The sequence below is a fragment of the Lathamus discolor genome, chromosome 3 (assembly GCF_037157495.1).
Source record: "Lathamus discolor isolate bLatDis1 chromosome 3, bLatDis1.hap1, whole genome shotgun sequence".
Lineage (NCBI taxonomy): Eukaryota > Metazoa > Chordata > Aves > Psittaciformes > Psittacidae > Lathamus > Lathamus discolor.
In genome coordinates this window covers 45761858-45783131 of record NC_088886.1, presented here as the reverse complement: position 1 = coordinate 45783131, position 21274 = coordinate 45761858, and the positions used below count along the sequence as shown (strand labels likewise).

Below are 21274 nucleotides of genomic sequence, written 5' to 3'. Positions count from 1 at the left end.
AAGAAATCGGCTTGGTCTCTGAGCTGCAAAAGCTGGTAAACACCCAGAGGACAATAGAAAATGATGAAATTAATTTTAGGTTTTAGACGTTTTCACTCGTTCCTTATAGAGTGAAATAATAAAAACCAATCTGATAACACATTTCCGTATTTCCATCTCTCCTCAAAGAGCAAGAAAATACTTCAAAAGGATAAGATGACCAGAAGCTTTCTGTACTTCCAAAATTAACTATGAAAGGCGGATTATCTGGGCATGTCTGAAAGCTATGCATAACCTTTGCGCTACAAATATCTTATTTCAAAAATGTCATCTTCTGCTTGTTCAGTTGGGCTTTCATAAGGCTATTTTAAGCACTGTGCTTCTTGCTTCTAGATGAGAACTGAAGTTATTGCAGCCTTCATGTTTTGTTTCACTTACAGTTTATTAGATGCTATTAAACATGGAGAGTTCCAGCGTAAACTCCATGAAGTTCAGTTTTGTTTGCAAGGATCATCGTGCCTCCAGTTTATCAGCTGTAGTTGTTTGTTAGGTTCTTATGCAAAAAAGGAGCCACTAGCATAACACCCCAACCTCTGGCAGCCCCTGTGAGGGCAGGGGCATATGTGGCAGTTGCTGAGCTGTCTTCCTCTGGTCACCTCCAGTCTGCTCAAGCTCCTCAGAGACCTGGCAGTCTCTTGCGTTTGTGTGTGTCTGTAATAGAAGCACTCACAAAGCTTTGTGGTGCATTTTAACATGGCTGCTAAAGGGAACTTCCATCTGGCAGGGAGAGAAATAGTCCTCGCTTTGATTTCTTCACTTCAGCTTTGGATGAGGCCCCATGTGCTCTGATGAGTGGCATAGTCTTAGGGCAAGTTACTGGTGACAGTTGCAGCAAGGACATAGTAATCCGTGATGAAAAGTGCTTAATTACTCCACGTTTAGGGCAGACAGTACGGCAGTATGTGTATCACCAATATGTCAGCATGGTTTGCTTTTCATAGGAGTTTATGTTCCCAGCAGGCACCAATTGCTTTTTCTGCCTTATAAATGTCAAGTGCTTAAAGCAAGCTTGCCTGTTCCTCTCTGGAGATTGCCAAATAATCTCCTTTCATTGGCTATGGGATCTTGCCAGAGCTTCTGCATTCATGCACATTTATTCCTGCCAAATGTTGGTAACACAGGAACTGTACAAATACTCCCTGCTCCTTTCATTAGCTTTGCACAGCTCTGTCTGTTTGCAGGATTCCTGGGATTTTTTTCTCTTTTATTCAGGGCTGAAGCAGTAGTTCATGGTCCATATTCCATTATCAGGTGTGCCATAGAGTTCAGCCCTTGCTATGGAGCTGTGTTACAGAGTAGAAATCTGTGTTAAATAAACATGATCAGTGCCTTGCATCATAGCCTTCTTAAAGCCAATTCAGTTTGCCTCCTCAATGCCCCACTGGAGCTGAGTGGATGTCCCAGTAGGTGTTGAGCAATTCCTCTGTTCCCAGTCACAATAAAAAGATCCCTTTGTTATTTACCCTATCTATTTACCTGTGTATTTTCTCTAGGAAGTCTTACAGGATGAAATATTCTTGCTCTGTGTAGCATATAAAGGTACCTCTATACCTTTTAAAGGTTTTTAAAATATTTAAAACATTTACTTTTTAATTTTAGTCTCAATAGTCCGGTTTGTCAAGGATGAAGAAAGATCTCAGTAATGTTCCACCGCCTGGAAATAAATGCTTTAATAAAATAAACTGTGGCAGAGGAAAAAATGCTTTTAATAGAAAATGGAAAGTAAGTCTTTCACCTTGTCATGTTTTACCAATGTATCATACAGCTAGACTGGGTCATTTGACCTTTTTGTTGATAATGTCACCAAGATATTTTAGGCTAATGCTGCAGATCATGCAGTGGCAGATGAGAATGCTGCATGTGTCACCACAGTACTCAATTTCAACCCATGCAAAAATACTATACAAAACTAGATGACAGAATGTCAATCATTTTTCTATTACATTTCTCATTTCCTTTTCTGTATGTAGTAACTTGTGAATGCTGTGTATGCAAACCCCAAGGGCGGGATCCGTCCACCTAAGGACGGATCTAGACCATGTGGCAGAACCTCATTAGTTGGATAAAAACTGTGAAAATGGAAGGAGGGAAGAAGAACATATGATGAATTTCAGGTATTTGTTTGAAAACACAATGCTCTTAACCACTTCTAGCTATTTTTAGATAAAAAATATCAGTTAACACTAGCCTTGGATGACCTCCAGCGCAAGAGCATCTTTTGGTTTACTTTGTCCGTCACTAACATCTCTCCAGATGTAAGAATGGGGATATGGCTGTGAGACAGAGCATATTTTCAATGTGACAAATGTAGCACAGAGATGTAGAAGACAGTGTAAGAAACAGGCTTCTGAGGATGGCTGAGGAGCAGGAAACATTTGTATCTCAGGTGACCATTAAGGTGCACAGGGAACTGAAGACTGTGAGAACCATCTGCGTACAAAGTACACAATTTTGAAATGCAGCAGAGTCTGTAATCCTTTAACCGGTGTAAAGTAGAGTTCAGGTCCTGGGAAACATGTTCAGAAATGATCAAGCAGTTTGTGCCAGTCTCATTGACTGTCTCTTCATTTTAATGACACCAATCTGAAGAAGATTGCTTTTGCCAGGGTTGTAAATCAGATAAACAGAGGTGTGGAGAGAGGATTGAGATCAAGTTTATGTCAGTAGAACATATATGAACATAATATATGAATAACAGACTAAACAGAAAGAAAATAGTGATTTAGCTGGAAGCTTGGCAGGAAAAATCTGCTAGTATTTTGAAATACATCAGGAGTAATATTTTTTGCAAAGCCCAAATGATTCTGGTAGCCTACATCTCATTCCCAAAAGTCTATCCTAATGCATTCAAGAAAATTAATTTGGGTTAATTAAAAAGACAAATTTAAAGTGCATTAGGATATATCCACATAGAGAAAAACTATCAAGCTACCAAACACTCTTATCTGTGGTAGCTTTTGCATGTCCCTAGCCTGCTGCAAAGTGGAACACATTAATTGGAACCACTGTGAAAGCCTAATATCATTTTTTGAGGTTGGGTTTTGTTTTGAAATCTGACAAGGTTTCTTTTTCATTTTGCTTTGTTGTACCTTAGTTGTATGTTAAGCTTAAATGCTGTTGACAAAGAGTGGTCTCATTACTTCATGTACGTGCATACATTCACAGTGCCTTATTCCTAAACAAAACTGGAATCTTGTTTAACATCTGCCTTTACTGCTGTTCCTTGTAAGAACTGAAGAGAGGTTGTTTAGCAAATCAAAGCAGAAGTATGACAAAGTGATAACGCTGGGTTTGAATCCTCCTCTGATACTGACCAAATCACATTAGTAAGATGCTGTAATGCAGGCATCTTACAGCCCTGAGCCAGCGTCCTTGCAGACTGTCAAAAGAGTGTCTTTCAGCTGGCAGAGCTGCTGGCTTTAGTAATATGTTTGAGCCTGTCTCGAGAAGAGAGGTTTTAACTCCACGAGCACTGCCTGCTTGGCTTAACATTAGAAATTTGCTGCTGTTTTCTGATGGGTCAGCAGAAGGTGTCTGGAAATTTTTCTGAGCACTGAGTTTGCAGTGACAGATCTGTAGCAGTGAATTGCAAGGAGCAGCAATGTTTTGAAGGACAGGAAAGCTGACATTCTAGTTATGGATTATTTTTTTAAATCAGAAAACTCACCAATGAGGTATCAGGGGTTTCAACGCAAGGACTGTTTACCCTATAGGAATATAAATTAGGTTTAGTGTACGTGGTAAATTCTGTTTCTAAGTTTGTTGAGTCTGCTTAGAATAAAAACTGACTTTACCCAAACATTTAATGAGGCATTTTTCATTGGGGCATAATTTATAAGAAACCTTTGACCTCTCATTTCGAATGAATTTCAGCACAGTGTTTTGATTTATAATTTCAAAGACAAAATGGTCTATTGCTTCTGGAAGTAACCTGCTTGGGAAGGATCTGAATCTGTGAGATACTATGTTCCGCCTTGACTTCACTGAAGTCTCATTAATTCATAGGATAGAGTCCAGATAAATGAGCAGAATTACCCCAGCAGCAAATTCTGCAATATTTGTATGTGTTCCTTCTCAGCCAGTGCTGAGAGAATTGTGCTTTATGCTAGAAGTTACTATAAATAAAAAAGTCTTGATTCATCACTGTGTCACTGCAGCGTGATTCCAGTATGAATGTCCAGGATCTTAACTGTTCCCTTGCAGCCATAAGGAGTTCATTTAAATACTTAGTTTTATGTCTTTGGCAACAGTATGGGACTTCAAAATCCCACAGTGATATTTGAAAAGCCTAATGTTTAAACATGAAAATTCCCTTGTCCAAAGAGATTGGGAGAGAACAGATGTCTCTGAAGAAGGGAAGTGCTCACTAGCTACTTACTACTGGAGCATCAGAGCACTCTGGGGGAAGATGGGGAGCGTTTTGAATAGGGTGTTATTTTTATAGTGTTCTGTTGGTATCATACCAGAGGAAACTGGCAACGGGCTGGTCCCGGGAAATCTGCCCTAGAATTATGACACTGTAATAAAGATCCTGTGGTTGACAAAGCGTGTTACATACTTCTGAAAAATTTGTATTGTGCTCTGTTTTCAGTATCAGCCAAACCAAGACCTCACAGTGATGAATACACAAAGAAGATTCCACCTCCTAAGCCGAAACGAAATCCAAATACTCAGTTAAGCACATCTTTTGATGAAACGTATATCAAAAAGCATGGCCCTATGAAGACACTTACTAGGGATGCCTCTTTGTCACAGGTCAGCAGTCCTGCCCCAGACACTGAGGAAGAAGAGCCTGTTTATATTGAAATGGTTGGGAATATTCTCAGAGACTTCAAAAAAGACGAGGACGACCAAAGCGAAGCAGTCTATGAGGAAATGAAATACCCTATATTTGATGATGTAGGCCAAGATTCAAAATGTCAATGTGAATATGATCATCACACTTGTTCTTCTCAGTGTGCTACTCCCACAGTGCCTGACCTAGATTTCACCAAGTCTTCAGTGCCATCCACTCCCAAGGGCTTGCTTTGTGATATACCCCCACCATTTCCAAATCTGCTTTCTCACAGACCTCCACTGCTGGTGTTCCCACCAGCACCAGTGCAGTGTTCCCCAAATTCTGACGAGTCTCCTCTAACTCCACTAGAGGTCACAAAGCTTCCTGTTTTAGAAAATGTGTCTTACATCAAACAACAAGCTGGAGCTTCTCCGTCTTCACTGCCATCTCATACAGCAGGCCATCAAAAACTGGAGAAAGACCAGACAGTATCTCATGGAACTAGCACCCCTGGGCACTCCTCCTCACCTCCACATCCTTCTACCTTATACAGAACACAGTCTCCACATGGTTATCCTAAAAGTCACTCTGCCTCACCTTCTCCTGTCAGCATGGGTAGATCTCTTACCCCCTTAAGCCTCAAAAGACCTCCACCTTATGACTCTGTACATTCAGGAAGTCTCTCAAGAAGCTCTCCATCAGTGCCTCATTCTACAGCCAGAAACACATTGCAAGAAGGGGGAAAGATGGTAAATGCCTCGGTCAGTACCTACGGGTCATCATCTCAGAGTGGTTCTCGTTCTCGGACACCCACCAGTCCTCTGGAGGAACTAACCAGCCTCTTTACCTCAGGACGAAGTCTCCTGAGGAAATCGTCCAGTGGCAGAAGATCTAAGGAACCTGCAGAAAGTAAGTTCTTGATGGAATTTTTCCTTTTTCTTCCTTGTATAATAATCACTTTCACAATATTTTACTAAATCAAACCCTTGCAAAAATAAAATACCTTGGAAGTCTGAACTCCTTGTATAAATTTCTTGTAACAGGAAGAAAAGTGATTATTGATAAAACTGTGTTAGTTTTACATTGTTATATTTTTAAGACTTTTGAGTGTGCATACTGCACTACGGAAGTATAATTGATGGCTTGGTCTTACACAAAGAGTCAGTTTTCATTACCTTTTCCACAGTTTTAAGGGTCCTATGTGAGTTGGGATCTTCCAGCCATGTCACAGGTCCTTCCTTTCCAGATGGATGCTAAGACACAGTAATTGTCCAAGCAGCTTATAGCAAAATAACCAAACAGTAGTTGGATTTTGGCAAAAATCCATTGATTGCTCTTAACTTGGCCAGTGATCACAGTGTGTATGATGGCAACTAGAGGTACCAGCTTAAACCATTTCTCTCTTTCCCACTGCCTCCTTCCATACTGTGTAATAGAGTATTGCTTCCAGCTGTGATAGAGTGACTCCTTGGAAGGCCATACTCTGAATTGATCTGAAAACCAACATGACCTATAACACATTACACACACTCAGAGAAAAGCACGGCAGGAAGTTGTGCAGGAAATCCGTAAGCCAATATTGACTTTTCATATGCTGTATCATAAAACCATTGTCTCACTTGCATTCAGGTTTACACAACGTACACCTATTTCTGAGCTAGTGAACTGTGGAAACTCCTAATGAAATCGACAGGAGTCACAGGTGTGAGTGAAAGCAGAACCTGGCACCAGTATTTCTGTTGCGAAAACCTTCCCATTTGGTGGTGCCAAAGACAAGTCTTGCAGTGGAAGCCAGCTGTAACACCTTTTGTCGGAGTGCAAAGTGGGCTCAGGACACTTTGTCTCCAACTTCAGTAAAGTCAGTTTATGACTTTGAATTCTTGACACCTGTGTAATGGAAAAGCTCTCTTTGGAGAACAGCTGAACTTACATTAGTGTAAGTGCTATATTATACCTATTTGGCAGCTGTAACATGTTAAGTACAAGGTGATAAACTACACTGGTTTATACCTGATAAAGGAAGACTTTCTGGTTTCCAGGCTACTGTATTGCTACAGCACGGAAGTGAATTCTGCACTGCATTTCTGATTGTGTTTGTTCTGCTCTATTATACTGCTCATTGCAGTGTGGTCACATCACTTTGGGGCACACCTGTGGGGGCTTTTACAGTAATACAAATGCAATAATGCCAGATTTGTGTGCTGGATGGAATCAAGTTTGTACCTAAAAGGCAAGATGATTCTTGTAATTCGAACAGTTATGAGGGATATGATGTGACATTTATAAATAATTGCAGTGAAGTGGCAGGGGGAGATTTTGGCAAAGTGCAAACTTATTGAACATTATTAAACATACTTCTTATAAGTGAGCAGAGCTGTCTTGTAAACCCCATGTTACACCAGATCTACCTCGTGAGCTTCATAAATGGGACTGTTTTATGCTCACCAGTGTAGGCAGAAGTACTAAGTTTGGAATTTACAGAAATTCCTGAAGCGAATGTGGCGAGTCCTGTGAAATTTCATCAGATTCTGCAGCTGTCTCATACCTACCTCCAGAAAAATATTCTCTGTATTCCACTTGACTAAAATTGAATGCAGACCTTCCAAGGGACTTTTCACTGATAAAGTTAAAATAAATCTTGCCCTGCAGATCCATACCAAGAACAGCTTTCTGCTTGGCCTCTCGAGGAGCATTCTGCTGGCTCCTTAGGAATTAGAAATGTGCTCCTTATTGGTCACAAATGATAAAATAAGAGATATGAAATAGAAACTGCATTAATTTACTTTAAGGACAAAACATTCATGTTATAAATAGACCCCAGTGGTGAAAAGACTCTGGAGTGCAGCTGTGTTGTGTAAATGAACAGACTACCCATCTAATCCGATTGTAATTTGCCTGGTATTTACAGTATGACTTAATCCTGTGGGACTACTGCACAGAGCAAGAACCAGGTTTGTGTTCAGATATTACAGGGGAAGAAGACACTAAGATTACAGAAAACATAGGTCTAGCTTTTTATGTCTTGCAATTCTACATTAAAACGATCCACCATAAAGCATCTGAATTGTGGGATTTGAATGTAGAATCTGACCAGACTGTCAGATTTACATGCTCTGATAATACATAGTGGTAGATAGTGTAGACTGGACATAATCATACAATCTGTTAAAGAAATCTTCCTCCTGCAAATCATGTGGGAAGCCTAAGGCACTCATACAGTTCTTGATTATTTTTTTTTAAGCTATGGGAGAGCAAATGCTTAGTACAGGACCAACTGGGACTGCCATGGTTTTATAGTTGTCACTTCAGGGTAATTTGCTCTCAGCATACAGAAAGATTTCCAGAATCTAGAGGATAATAAACATAAAAGAAAAAAAGAAAAAAAAAAGTTATATGACTCTTGCAAAATCACGCTGGGAAATTAAGAATATTGGCTTCTAAAATATAAAATCATTCTGAGCACATCTCAAGCAACTTTCTCATTGAATCCTCCAAGCCGCAGCCCTCTGTGACTTGTCTGAAGCTCTCACTGCCATATGCTAGTAAAAGAAAGATAATAGCGCAATACTGCATTTTATATTCAGCTGAGTGTATTTAGAAAATATTGCAGCAGTTACAGAAAAAACCCTCTCTCGTCTTTATTGTTATTACTGAACAGACTTTGTGAAAATTTGGCATCCGAGTCCATACTCAGAATGCATTTGCTGTCTTTTAATTTGTGGCATATTTGAATAGGTTTCTTTTTGAGTAGAGGGACTGCACAAACCTGATTTCCAGGCAACAAGCAAAGCCATCCTTTGTAGCCTGCCTTTATTGGTTTTTTAATTCTTACGCCCTTTTTAAAAAAAAAAACCTCCTCCATTTTATTCCTATAGAGTTCACTGGAATTACATGAGTGGGAAATTGGGACATATCAGTGATACTAAAGAGACTGTCACCTCAGGGCCACATTTTCTGAGGATATGAGTTCTGCTGAAGCCCCAGACATGTTGCTGAATGCACTCAGCATCCTGTGGCTGCAGCTGTGATGTGCGTATCTGGATTTTATAAACATCTCACTGTGCTGGGTTCTTCTAAAAATCCTCTTGTGTGCTGTTAGCATCTTAAATATGGAGTATAGCACAATTATGAAGGTGGGGAGAAAAGAACAAAGAAAAATAAATTGCAAGGCCAAACCAGAAATTAAAATAATGGTAGAAAATGAGCACAGAGAAAGATGGGGAAACTTACGGAAAACTGAAGAAAGATGTAGAGCATGAAAAATGTAAAAGAACATGAAAGATAGATGTTTTTAATTGTCATTGCCTGTTCTTTAACCCTTCCTGCTTTTGTGTTGGATAACATGGTAGTGTTCCCTAACAGCTGGTAGGCTCCTGTGAAATGCAACATCAGTCCTCAGAGGGTAGAGGATAACTGTGTAAAGGTACCAACACTGTCTGGTGTCCTTGGGCTGCTGCAGTGTGTCCTTTTCTTACACAGTTGGAAGGTGTTTAAGTATGACCACTCAATGCAGCTGTGCTGAATGACACATTCCCTTTGCTTTTAGCATATGCACTGAGTGTCTGTGTTCCCCATGTTCTTCACTAGAGAGGGAATTATGGAGGGAGGAAGAGAGGAAATGGTCTTCAGATTTTCTGGAGCTGAATTTGCTCCCTGTCTTTTCTGCACCATAGAAACTTGTTGTACTCTATGAAAATACAGAACTGTAGTCATGTGCCAGTGGGCATACCCACATCCTAAAAAGCAAAACAGAAGCTGCTGGTGTGCATCTGAACCGCACTCACTTGAAGGCAGGACATTTTTAATGAGTGAAATGGTCCTGCAAACCCTTGCCAGGACCAGCCCTTTCTGTTTGTGTACTGGTTATTTCCATTTGTTAAGGCTTCAGTTTCCCTATAATTTCCTAGGAATTTCATGCCTGTTGTGAGCAAGTACTGCAAATAGTAATGAACTCCGCATATAGTAGTTACCTGTGCTATGTGCTCTAACTCTGTGCATGAGGTGTGAGATCACAACACGCTACGCACAGCAGCTCATTGCTCTTTTCCTTGGCTGCTCTGCAGGGCTTCATAGCTGCATTGGCTTTTGCCAAAGAGAGTTTCGCTCTTCACACGTAGGGAGGAAATTTGTGAACGTGCTACTGTGAAAATTCAGTTAAAGTGATTGGAAATTGGGATAATTATTAACATTTCCTGTTCCTGGCTGGCACCCACTGCATTAGGAATTTAAAATATGTTATTATAAGCTGTCATGTAGTGTTGGGAGGAGTGCATAAGTGGCTCAACTTGTTAAAAAGGAGCTCTTGCTGATTTCAGGCAGCTGAGACCCTCCTATGAAGAAATTGTGGAGTTAAGAGTGGAAATTTTTACCCTTTTTTATAATGCTGTTGCTTTCCAGGGAGCTAGAAGGCAGCTTTGCATTCCCCGTTAGATAGGACTGTATGTTGGAAAAGAGAGTTTGAGAAATGAGTCAAATGCACATTCACCCCACATAGGTCTGTTCAGTTGTTTAACCTCCACCTCTGTGCATTAAATGCAGAATGAGGGACATAGGGCAGGGTTTCAGTGTATGTATTTCTCATGGAGTTAGGATAAAACATGCTGGCCTAAGGAAGGTGGACTTGGTATGCCGTTGAACTGTGCATACCTCCTCCTTTGGATACCTGCTCAGTCTTTGGTATTCTGAAGAGAAAGGGTTTCTTGGCAAGACTAGGCCAGCCATAGAAAGTATTACGGCTACTCTCTACGTACCATTGCTCAACTACTGCATAGCTGTGAGTCAGTATCAGAGACTGAAATCTGAAAGCCTATGTAATTTCTAACATCTAGGTAAGTATATTTTCTGTATTTTTATATAAAGCAATGTCAGCTTCTAATTTTCCATCCCTTTTCTCCAGTGTAGCAATTGATTGTGTGCAGTATCACTGCTACGTTCAGTCTAATGAGACAGTTACAGTGTTACAGAAACAGTACTCCCTTACTGAAGTTACTCCTGAACCTTTGAGCCAGAGGTGTATTGGCTTCTTTGCCACAGGTGAAGCAGCTGTTTCACTAGAAGTTAGCTTTTCTAGTCTGATGACCCATGATATGTATGAGATCAGACGAGGCGATCACAGCAGTCACATCTTGTTTGACAGACCTGAAAGTAGATCTGAAAGGAAAGACTTAGAGGAGGGAGCAGGGGGAAGTGCCAGAGCAAAAGGCATAGAATCATGGAATCATAGAGGGTAAGAGAACACCAGCTTTGAAAATAATTACACTTGTTCGTTACTGGGAGGATATGGTCTTACCACAGTTCACTGCATTTCGTTAAAGCCTGAAGACTCTGCATTTGCCTGTCAATTGCTATCTGTCGAGATAGAAGCAAGCTGAGGAGTTGCAGCATCAGGAGCACTTTCTTCAAGTGTTCACTTGTGAGTGCATATTCAGGGCAAGAGCTGAGTACACCTGCATGCACAAAGGTCATGGGCTGTCTGGTCTGCTGGTGTCAGTTAGGGCTCTCAAACTCTGCCCTTCACTAAGGGGTGTGCCTGTTGGGGTGAGTGTGTGATGTTGAGAGACAGAACTGAAAATGACTGAAGTGTAAACATGGGGATGACCAGATGTGGTCAGCATCCTTAAGGAACCAAGCTTTTGGGAGAAAACAAGATTCATTTTGCAGCTGAGTGATCTTGAGAGCTGTTTCAGCCATACCTGTTGTCCTTCACCAGTAATCCTTAGACCCCCTGGTGAAAAGAGGTGGGCACTGGGCTAAGTATTTTGATCCAGAGCAGCTAGTCTGGCCAGATGGAGCCTCTTTCTTAAGATGAGGCTCCACAATTAACAATCCACAAATTGTGCTCCACAATTAACAATCACAGCAAATAACTGGAAAGAAAAGTCATAATGTGACAGTAAGGTCATACAGCTAAGCACACGAAAGGCAGGAAACCAGCGTTTCACCTCCAAGTGGGAAGGAGTGAGCTGAGAAGCAAAGATACAAAGAAGAAATGTGTGAAAGCACGCACAGCAGCTCAATGGCAGCTTGCACATCCCTGGGTGCTAATCCCCTGCTGTAGCTAAGCCATCGCTGCCCCATTTTGCATTGCGTGCCAGTAATACAGTTCTTTCTCAGCACCAGAGATAATGCCAGGTTTGAGAACTTGTTTCGAATGGGTAAATCAGTAGGTACTTGTTCCTTATTGAAACACACGCTATGTCATTTGTTGTCTTGCTGCTTTCACACAAAAGCAAATATGCCTATTTTAAGGGCATTTAGTTGTTCAAGTTACTAATGGGTGGGATGTTCCCGCCATTTTTAAGATGAAGAAATGCCTTTGTTACGTTTCTATTAAAATAGAAAACATGCATATTGAGATGATTTGCAGTGGTTTTGCTAATTGGTACCATGACATTGTCTCCTCTTCTAATTTGGCAATTTAAGCTCATCAGAAAATCAGTTCCTCCTGGGACTGTGACTGTATACAGAAGCATTGAAGAAGACATAATTTCATAAATAATTGCTCAGGTTTTTCTGGAAACAGCTGCTGTTTCAGATTGATGTATATGGATTTATTTATGCCTTCTGTTTATATTACTTGACTGCTTGATAGAATTTCTGGTTAGCAATTTAATAAATGTTTCTCTTTTGAAGAAAAAATAAACTTATAATGGGTAAAAAAGAGAAATTAATAGAAACAAAAAGTATTTGCTTTTTGTTAGATTTCAAGTATAAGACTGTTTCAGGTAAAGGATTAAAAAAACATTTTTCTCTTTAGGTTTAATGTACAGGAAGATGTGAGTTGACTGAAAGTTGTTAAAACTAATAGGAAAAAAATGCCTTAGATTGATTTACCTATTTCAGTGTGTCGTGAATATGTAACACGTGCTGCACTTAAGGACTTGGATAATGATAATAGGTTCTGAGTTTTAAGTGGCATTGATTTTTTTTCCTACCCCCAAAAAAGCTTTCTAAGCCAGAGAAATATCTTGACCTTTAGGCCAAATCCTCAGTACTTATAAATCACTGCTTTTTATTTGAAAGCGGGAGAGCTACTCCAGTTTACACCATCTGTGTCTCTGGCTTCAAGAAAATAAATGTGTCCTTTGTGACTAGAACAGCTTGTATTCAAAATGGTGTAGTCATACATCAGGATGGTAAATCAGAGAGTTTATTGTCTTTTTGTTTCAAACAGGACCACACAATTTATGACCAATTTATGGGTGCTCAGTAATAATGGTAAGAAATACTTAATGTGGTGACGTTTTCCATAAGTATATATTACCTTCCACGAAACTGGTAAATACAATTTCTAACTCTCAGGGAAGGTGATATCAGTGTAGGGCATCAGGGTCCTCCTTTCGTGAAAGAACTAAGGAAAAAAAAAAAGATAGAGGAAAGGAATCAAACTACTTTGACTTAAAGGAATGGTGCAATTTTATTTATGTAGCCTCTACGCAGAAAGTTGGAGCATTATTTTCATTATTTCAATAATGATTTCATAATTTTCATTATTTGGAAGTAATATAGAGCCTCTTCCTGGAGGAAATGTGAGGCATCACCTTTGGTTTACAGGACTTTTGTAGAGTATTTTCTGAAATCGTATCGTGCTGCAACAATTGGAGAGTTAGCAGTTTTAAGCAGGAATTGCATTTCAGATATGAAAGATACCCATGCATGTTAGCTTTATGAAAGGAAGCATGCTCATGAGAGTTCAGATCAAACCTGTGGCTGGGGTGCATCTTTTGGTGAGTCTCATTGGCTAGCTGCCTGAAGCAATGACTTTCAGGGTGGGACCAGGTTATTCCCCTGCCTTTGGCTTTTGAACAGGGCTCCTTTTTCAAGGCAGCTGTTAGATCTTTCAGAACTTGTTTTGATAACCAAAGACTGGACCGTGAATTGCATTTTTTCAAAATGAAGAATTCAGATTTCCTTTGCATTAGGATTCAAGTGCATTTTTTGTTAAATCCTAAAAGTAAAACTGAAGACCATTAGTGGCAATGCCTACATGTGTTGTTTGTTTTTAAGGAGCACGATGTTCATAAAGCACTTTGAACCAGATCTGATATGTTCCACAAGTAGGAATATACTTAAGTCTATTTGCTTAAAGTAAATCACAAGGAAGGAGATCACACTGTTGCTTAGAAAGAATAACCAAAGTCCTTGAGACTGCACCACCACAACCAAGACAAGGACTGTGCACTTTAGGAAGGTAAAATACTGTGCATGTTTCAAAGAGAGCAGAACGTAACAGTTTGCCTGAAATTTGTGATGAGTGAAAAAACAGTTTTGCAAACAAAAATCTGCTATTTTTTCCCCCAGAAACTGGAATATCTACATCACAGCCAGAGGAGCTGCTCAAGTCTTTTGCATGCCAGCTTATGATCTGAAACCTGGTTTTACGATCTTTCGAGTTGCTGTTATTGCATCTTAACAGAAGATGGAGTTTTATTAAATACCTTATCTGTACTTACAGTGACACAGCTCTAGCTGTAGAAGCTGTGTGATTTTAAGAGAAGATGGTGGCAATTTGGGGGGAAATAAAGGAAAGAGCAAGGTTTCTTCCTTCAGTTCTAAAATCCTGCAATACTTCAAACTTCTGTTTCTACTCTTAATATTTCTTAAAATACCTTTACCTTACTGATCTGTGTAAAAAATGACTGACAATTTTTTGGGCTGAGTGGTTTATATATCCATTTTTAAGAAATATATGTTTTTTGGCATGTCTGACTTGATTCCTGGCAGAGTGAACTCAGTTCTTAAACCCTGTCATTAAAGGCCCAATCCAAAGGTCCTTGAAGTATAAGATAAGGTATAGTTCAGAGGATTGCACTATAAATGTTGGCAAGAGGGGTCTTCTTGTCTTAGGTTGCTGTTCCTTGCAAAACAGCTCTGCAAACCAAGGCACTTATGTATCCAGAATGTAGCTGTGAATAATATGAAGACTAGGAAAAAGTAATGGATGGATGTATAATATACTATACACTTCTGTCATTGTGTTATCTAACCTCTCCATTATATTCTGACAAAAAGGTTTGGACTCTCAACTCGGAAAAGGTAGATATGCGGCTCCTTAAGTTTTCTCTGGACCTTTCAGAAGTCTATCAGTAACAAGAGAAATCAGAGTAAGAAGTAGCTGTATTTCTGTTATATATGCAATATTGTTTCAAATATTGAACCATCCAATTGTAGGGGTGAACAAACATCCAGGTATAGGTAAGGTGAGAAGTACAGGAACATTGAGGAAATAATTGTCAGGGTAATAATGCATATTAAAAAATCAGGTTCATTTACATTCAATTTGATGTGAAGGTTCAGGTTACTTTTACTCCTCTGAACAGAATTATCCATCCCTAATAACTATTTTATTGTTAAAACAGTAACATGCAATTAGTACTTTATCTGGCATTTAAGAATGAGTAAGGGGAACTATTGTTCTAACTACTCACCTAAAAAAGAGAAGCTGTGAGTTTAATTTTGCTGGAGATGGAAATTACAGTATTTTTGTGTGTGACTTCAATTCATAACTCAAAAAGTGCCTTCTTCCAGGAAATATATAGCTATTTTACTGCTTGGGCAATGTTTGCGTAATATATGTTTAATTTATATGTGCTGTAACACATACAGAGACACTTGTGCCAGCCATGCTAGCTGCTCTGCATGCTTTTGAAAGCAGACTAATGTCTTACAGGCACAGGCCTTGGCCAGAGCTGTATGAGGCCATCTGCAATTCTACTTATTTCCTCTGGATCTGAAGTCTGTGCTGTCATGGCTTAACAGTTGCTTAGCTATCACGAGGAAAACCAGTTCACAAAATGAAACCTGTAATAAGAAAGTGGGGAAGGCCTAAAATGATTGACTCTGCTAAAAGGCATAGGAAGACAGTTTGACAACCAGGTTTCACTCTGTAATCGGGAGAAACCTTAAACATTAACTTGTCCCAGCTTGGCACAGAGGCTGCATAGAAAGGCCTGTAGGCTTGTGCCTGGCTTTGTAACACTGAGAACAAAATTGAGGTAGGGCCAATGTTAAGAAGACTTCAGGATTCCCTTTTACTGGTAAGGTATTGTGGTAGAAGGACAGCTGTACAGATGGAACACTTGTTCTAATAATGAAGGGCGCATTTTCTCATTTATTAATGGAGTCAGTAAAGAGAAAAGCATTAGTTGAAATGTTTTTCATAAAGGTAGTTAAAGTAGTAAACAATTTAATTTCACTCCAACTTTCTAATTGATTTTTTAATACGAAAATAGGAAAGTGAGGGTTTCTCTCCCCAGTTTTCACAACCAGTGTCCCTTATGTCTCTGCATTTTTCTGAGTAGCCACAGATTCTCATCTACCACTGAATCTGGATGAAGGCACACGCTTTAGAAGAAATGAAAATGGTAAAACAATGGAAAACCGCTGCACTCAAACTGCTGATATAGTTCAAAGGCTGGGTTGGGGTTTTTTGACCAAAAAAAATGTTGACAAGTTTAATGTAGTCAGCACTTGTATGAAAGATTGGTGTTTTTGAAGTGAAGCTTTGAAACTTAAGATCATGAACTTTCTACAAAAACATTTTTCTGAAAGTGTCTGTATATTTTAGCTTTTTTGGCTCACCCTTGCCTTCTGATTTCTTGCCATACTGTGCTAGGACAAGCACAGTGCCCCTTAAAACCATCGTTTCCTCATGCAGACATGAAGGCTGTATATTTAAGAACCCTAATAACAGAATGAGCGTCCAGTGAAATGAACAGGGTTGGGAAAGAAAGCAGCTAAATAAGAGTGGGCACCATCATCTCTTCAAATCAGTGGTGCACAGAGGGAACACAGACGGCTTCTACTGAGGTTCTCCTAAGCAGAAATCACCAATTTGCAACATTGCCAGCTCTGAAAGGAAAAGAAAAATATGCAGTGAATATCAGAGAATAAAGCGTTCTGCTTAATTATGTAGTTGTGACTGGTCGGAGGTAAATAGCACACCTATTAATAGAGTGCCAAAAGAACATCCCTTCCAAGAATGCTGTTTGATTTGATGGTAAGAGTCCCAGGACATTGCTTTTTATTTGCTTTGGTAGTACATCTGTACAATGTGTATCTTTCAGATTTGGCCTTTTCAGTCAAAGGATTGGGCTGTGAGGTGATCTGCAGCAGAATAGGCACACTTGAAAGATCAAGCACAGGACTGGAAAAAATCATTAAGAAGTAATGATGGCCCTGTTGGAAACAGGATGTATTATATTGTCATCCCTTCTATAATATATGCCAAAATATAATTTTCTTGGATCAAATGGATCTCCTTATGTAAGACTAAAACTAGGTTTTCCTTTGTTTATGTCAATATACAAGAGAATTTTTCCTCTTACTCTAGGACATCAAACAATGTTAACTGCATCTTACCATGCAGAATTTTTAAATCTTCATCTTTTAAGTGACTGATAATGCCAGCTGAAGTTTACTGAAACTTAAAGAAGTCTGCTTTAGTCTAGACTAGTCTTTTTTCTTCCAACCAGATTATAGCACTCATAATTTTAATCAAATATCTTCATTCTAAAGCTCTGGATGATCTTCTGGTAAAAATCTATACCTTCTTTTGTTAGTCTTCAATTGGTTGCATTGTGAACTTTTTCTTTTCCTATCTTGTTTTCCTAATCAGGATTGCTGCCTTAGCAGCTTTGGGATAGTCACAGGAAACCAACCAAACGCATTTCTTCAGCAGTCCCTCTTTTCCCTCCCTTTGCTGTCTGTAGCAGACAGATGTGATCTCCACTGAATTTCACCATGTAAAGCAAAACAAACCCTACACTGCACACTGAAACATGTGCTCAGTGAACACTGAGAAGCATTTCAGCCATGTCTCCTTAAATGTTAGATGGTTTGTGAGATTCTTTCGGGTTTTCTATTGATTTTGCATGGAACTAGGTCAGAGCTGCTCTTAATTGAACAAGCTGGCTGCTGCAACTCTCACTTAACTGTAAAAAAGGGGTATTAAAAATTGATATGCAAAGCAAACTTCTGCTTAATTAGCAAGCAGATGAACTCAGAATAGACAAACCACCATAGTTAATAAAGATGAGGAAACAGCTTACACCGGCAGTAAAATAAACTTCTATTTTCTGGGAAAAATGGGATAAGTACTGAGCGTTATCCATGTTTCTGGCATGTAGTATTAATGACTAGTAGTTTTGTTTGGGAGAGCTTGGGATAAATTTACAGCTGTGCTGATCAGACAAACCACCATACAACAAGAAAACCATTAAAAGGCAACTCTGATATTTAAATGTGTAATAAAGGTAAATAAAAAGCCCGGATGTGCAGAAAGAAGAAACTGTGGGATTCCCTCAAGAGCTTAGTGTTGCTCTACATCCAATGGCCATGGAAGTGGTCAGTCTGCAGCAGATGGGCACATGCTGCTGTCATGCTGGCAGTATTATAGGGGAAACTGATGGAACTGTGCCTGGCCCACGATTAGACCAGGTTTTGACCTAGCTCACTGGGCAGAGCTGCTGCCAGCCCGGCAGTCTCCCCCATGTAAGAGACTAGGAGGTGAAGGCTGCCTCTGGTAGCTGTGATCTTCACACACACACATGCTGGCTGCAGTCTAATCCCATGTCTCCACCCTTCCTGATGGCCAAGTGTGCCATTGGGGATGCTCTATGCTCCTGCTTCTTCAGCCAGGTCCGTGGCCCCTTGCAGCCATACAAGGTGAGGTCTGACATGTCAGGACTGGAGGAGATCAGGAGTCCTGATTCCCACCTGTACCCCGTCCCAAGTGAATTACTTTGCTTTACACCTGTATGCATATGCTGAATTTTAGACCCTGTGAGTAGAACCATTTAATTCCCACAGTATGCAAGTTCTGCTAGAGTGATGTATTATTTATTTAGGTTTATTACAAACACAGAGAAAAAAGAGTAAATGAATAATGCATGGATGATTAGCTTATACATTTCGGCTCACAGCTGAGAGAGATGGCAGAGAGCGACCCTCATTTTAAGTTCCCTAAGACAATTGCTTTCCTTTCTGCCCCCAAAAACCTCAAGCTGTAACAAAGGTTCTGCTGTTCATCACTTTAGCATTACACTAAGAAGCCACCAGGACCTGAAATTCATTTGTGCTTAAGAGCGGAGTGGCAGACCATAGCTTTTTAGGTACAACGTTTTCCATAGCTGTATTTTTCAGTTTGCTTTGGTCCAAGTTATAGCTGCAGACTCAGTCTGCTTCCCACTTTCTTTAGTATGTATGATTTTTCCCCTACCACAACTCACGTGCCAGCCTTGCCCAGTATGCAGCTATTAGGGGAACCTTCCATAGAGGGGAAATTGTACATGTCAATTATTTGTAAAATATGTTCAGTCTAAGAGAATTTAACCACCACCTCATTCTTGAAATGGAAAACCTGAGGTTCAGGTGAAATAAATAAGAAAAATGCGTATCTTTGAATATTGAAATACAATGACACCTGGAAGTGCTTGAAACATTTGAACGCTTTTATGGCAGTTCAATCATCTGTATCCATAAATATTTAAAGCAGTGAATTATTTCTTGAAATTTACATTTTTATGTACTGTTTTGGCTTACAGAGTATTGAACAATAAAGATGTTTTCCATAATAATTTCAGCTTTCAAAATACAGCACTTGACTGGGAAAAGATTTGCCTGTGGCCATCATATGATTGAGGCTGCTCCCAGCATAACACTGAGCTTCAGTATCTCCTAACTCCAAATTAAGGTTTTGAACAGCATGAGGTAACTTAGATGCCATCTGTGTTTCTACACTTCTCAAATAAAAAATAAATAAAAAAGCTGTGCAGCAGCTACTGCTACCTTTCAGCAGAATAAATATATGGCTGGTTAGAGTGCATGTATCAGTATGGGATCAGTGTGGGTAAAGCGGCCATTTAAATCCTCCTGCAGCTTGTAGAAAAGGTTACCCTGTTTAAAATATAGTGGTTTGATTTTCAGTCAATGAGGCGGTCACCACCCCATAGGTAACCATAGCTGGCAGATACAGAAAGCATGTTCTGCTTTCTGCCAACGCTTCGTGCCTGACTGCAGGAGCAAAAATCTGGAGCAATGAACGTGCTTTGACGAGACACAATAATTGGTGCCACTGAGCTTGTTCCTTGGAGCTGCGTTTGCTGCGGGGAGTAGTTGACAGTATGAAAATATGCAAGTGACTGGGATGGTCAGCAAAAGGTCCCAGTAATGTGCTGTGACCTGGGAAAGGAGCATTCTGAATTTCTGGAGGTGTCATGGACACCTTAGAACTGAGCTACTTTTTCAGTCAAGCAACAACTAGCACAGTGATTTATTATTTTTAATTAAATTCAAGTATGATTCCCATTGTCATTTATTGAGGAAACTGAAATTCTTCTAAAGTCTTCCCCCCAAAAAAGTGAGGCTTTTTTGGTTTTCCTTTTTTATGTATTCACAAGTGACCAGGAAAGTAATGACAGAAAACTATCCAGAACACTAACATGTTGTTTTTCTGACTGTGTATCAATGTTGCTGATAGTGATCACCAAATAATAATGATTCAGGCTCTGTGATGGTTGCATGACATTGTAATCTGATCCAATCTGCTTTTCATTTTTAAGATATATTACTTTTCAGATAAACTGAGAACTGAAAATCCCCCAAGAAAGGATAGTGGAATGTAAATTTACGAAGTCTAGACATCCAGCTGAAAACTGATTTTCTACACCTTATAAAGAAGTAGACTATAAGCCAAATCTTTATTTAGTCTGAATATTTCCATAGTTTCCAGCTGGTTGCAGAGAACTGCTGTACTTCGATTCAGCTGATAATAGAACTAAGGATGCACAAATCATTTTTATCAGGCAACAAGTACAAATGCTTCTCTGTTAAGTAAACTGAAGTGGATAAATCTTTAACTCCATACTCAAGCAGAGTGTTTCCACTGCAGCGAAGGGCTGGCTGCATGAGTGTGTGAAATTTCAAGGGGTGGTGTTCAAGTAGTGTCAATGAGGCTCACACAGAGAAGGGTTTCACTGAGGTAATCACAGTGTTTCCAGTAGCATCTGAATGACAGAGCAAATTAAATCTATTGAATGATGCATTAAGTTGGTGGGTCACTTACAGGGCCCGATTCTGACTGGTTTAAAGCATGTTCTATTATTTTGGCTTTCTCTTGTTTTGCCAGAGGGGAAAAGCTGTGATCTAGACAGCATCCTGTATTGGTGAGAAAGAGGATTGTGTGCATTTCCAAAGAATTTTGAAACTTTGTTCATATCTTTCCCTTTCCCAGATAAGTATTATCTTAAAGAAGTGAATGTTACTGGTGTAAAGCAAAAACAGATATATTTGTATGTAGCTGTTACGGGAAAAAGTACATTATTATTTTTGATAGATCAGTGCTAAGAAAAAATGTAAGAGATTTTTTGTTGATAACTAAAACAATTCAAATGTGGTTATAATTTGGGCTCTACATCTCTTTACATGCGTTATATGGGCACAGACTGTTAACTCAACCTT

At 39.6% G+C, this 21274-nt stretch overlaps 1 protein-coding gene across 1 annotated transcript in view; it reads left to right on the top strand.

Annotated features, from left to right (window-relative positions):
- The window catches only part of NYAP2 (neuronal tyrosine-phosphorylated phosphoinositide-3-kinase adaptor 2), a 169062-nt gene that overhangs the window by 110998 nt on the left and 36790 nt on the right, over positions 1–21274 (top strand). Inside the window, exon 4 of the mRNA XM_065672667.1 lies at positions 4631–5725. Coding sequence (XP_065528739.1) covers positions 4631–5725 — 1095 coding nt within the window. The remainder of the gene's footprint in view (positions 1–4630; positions 5726–21274) is intronic.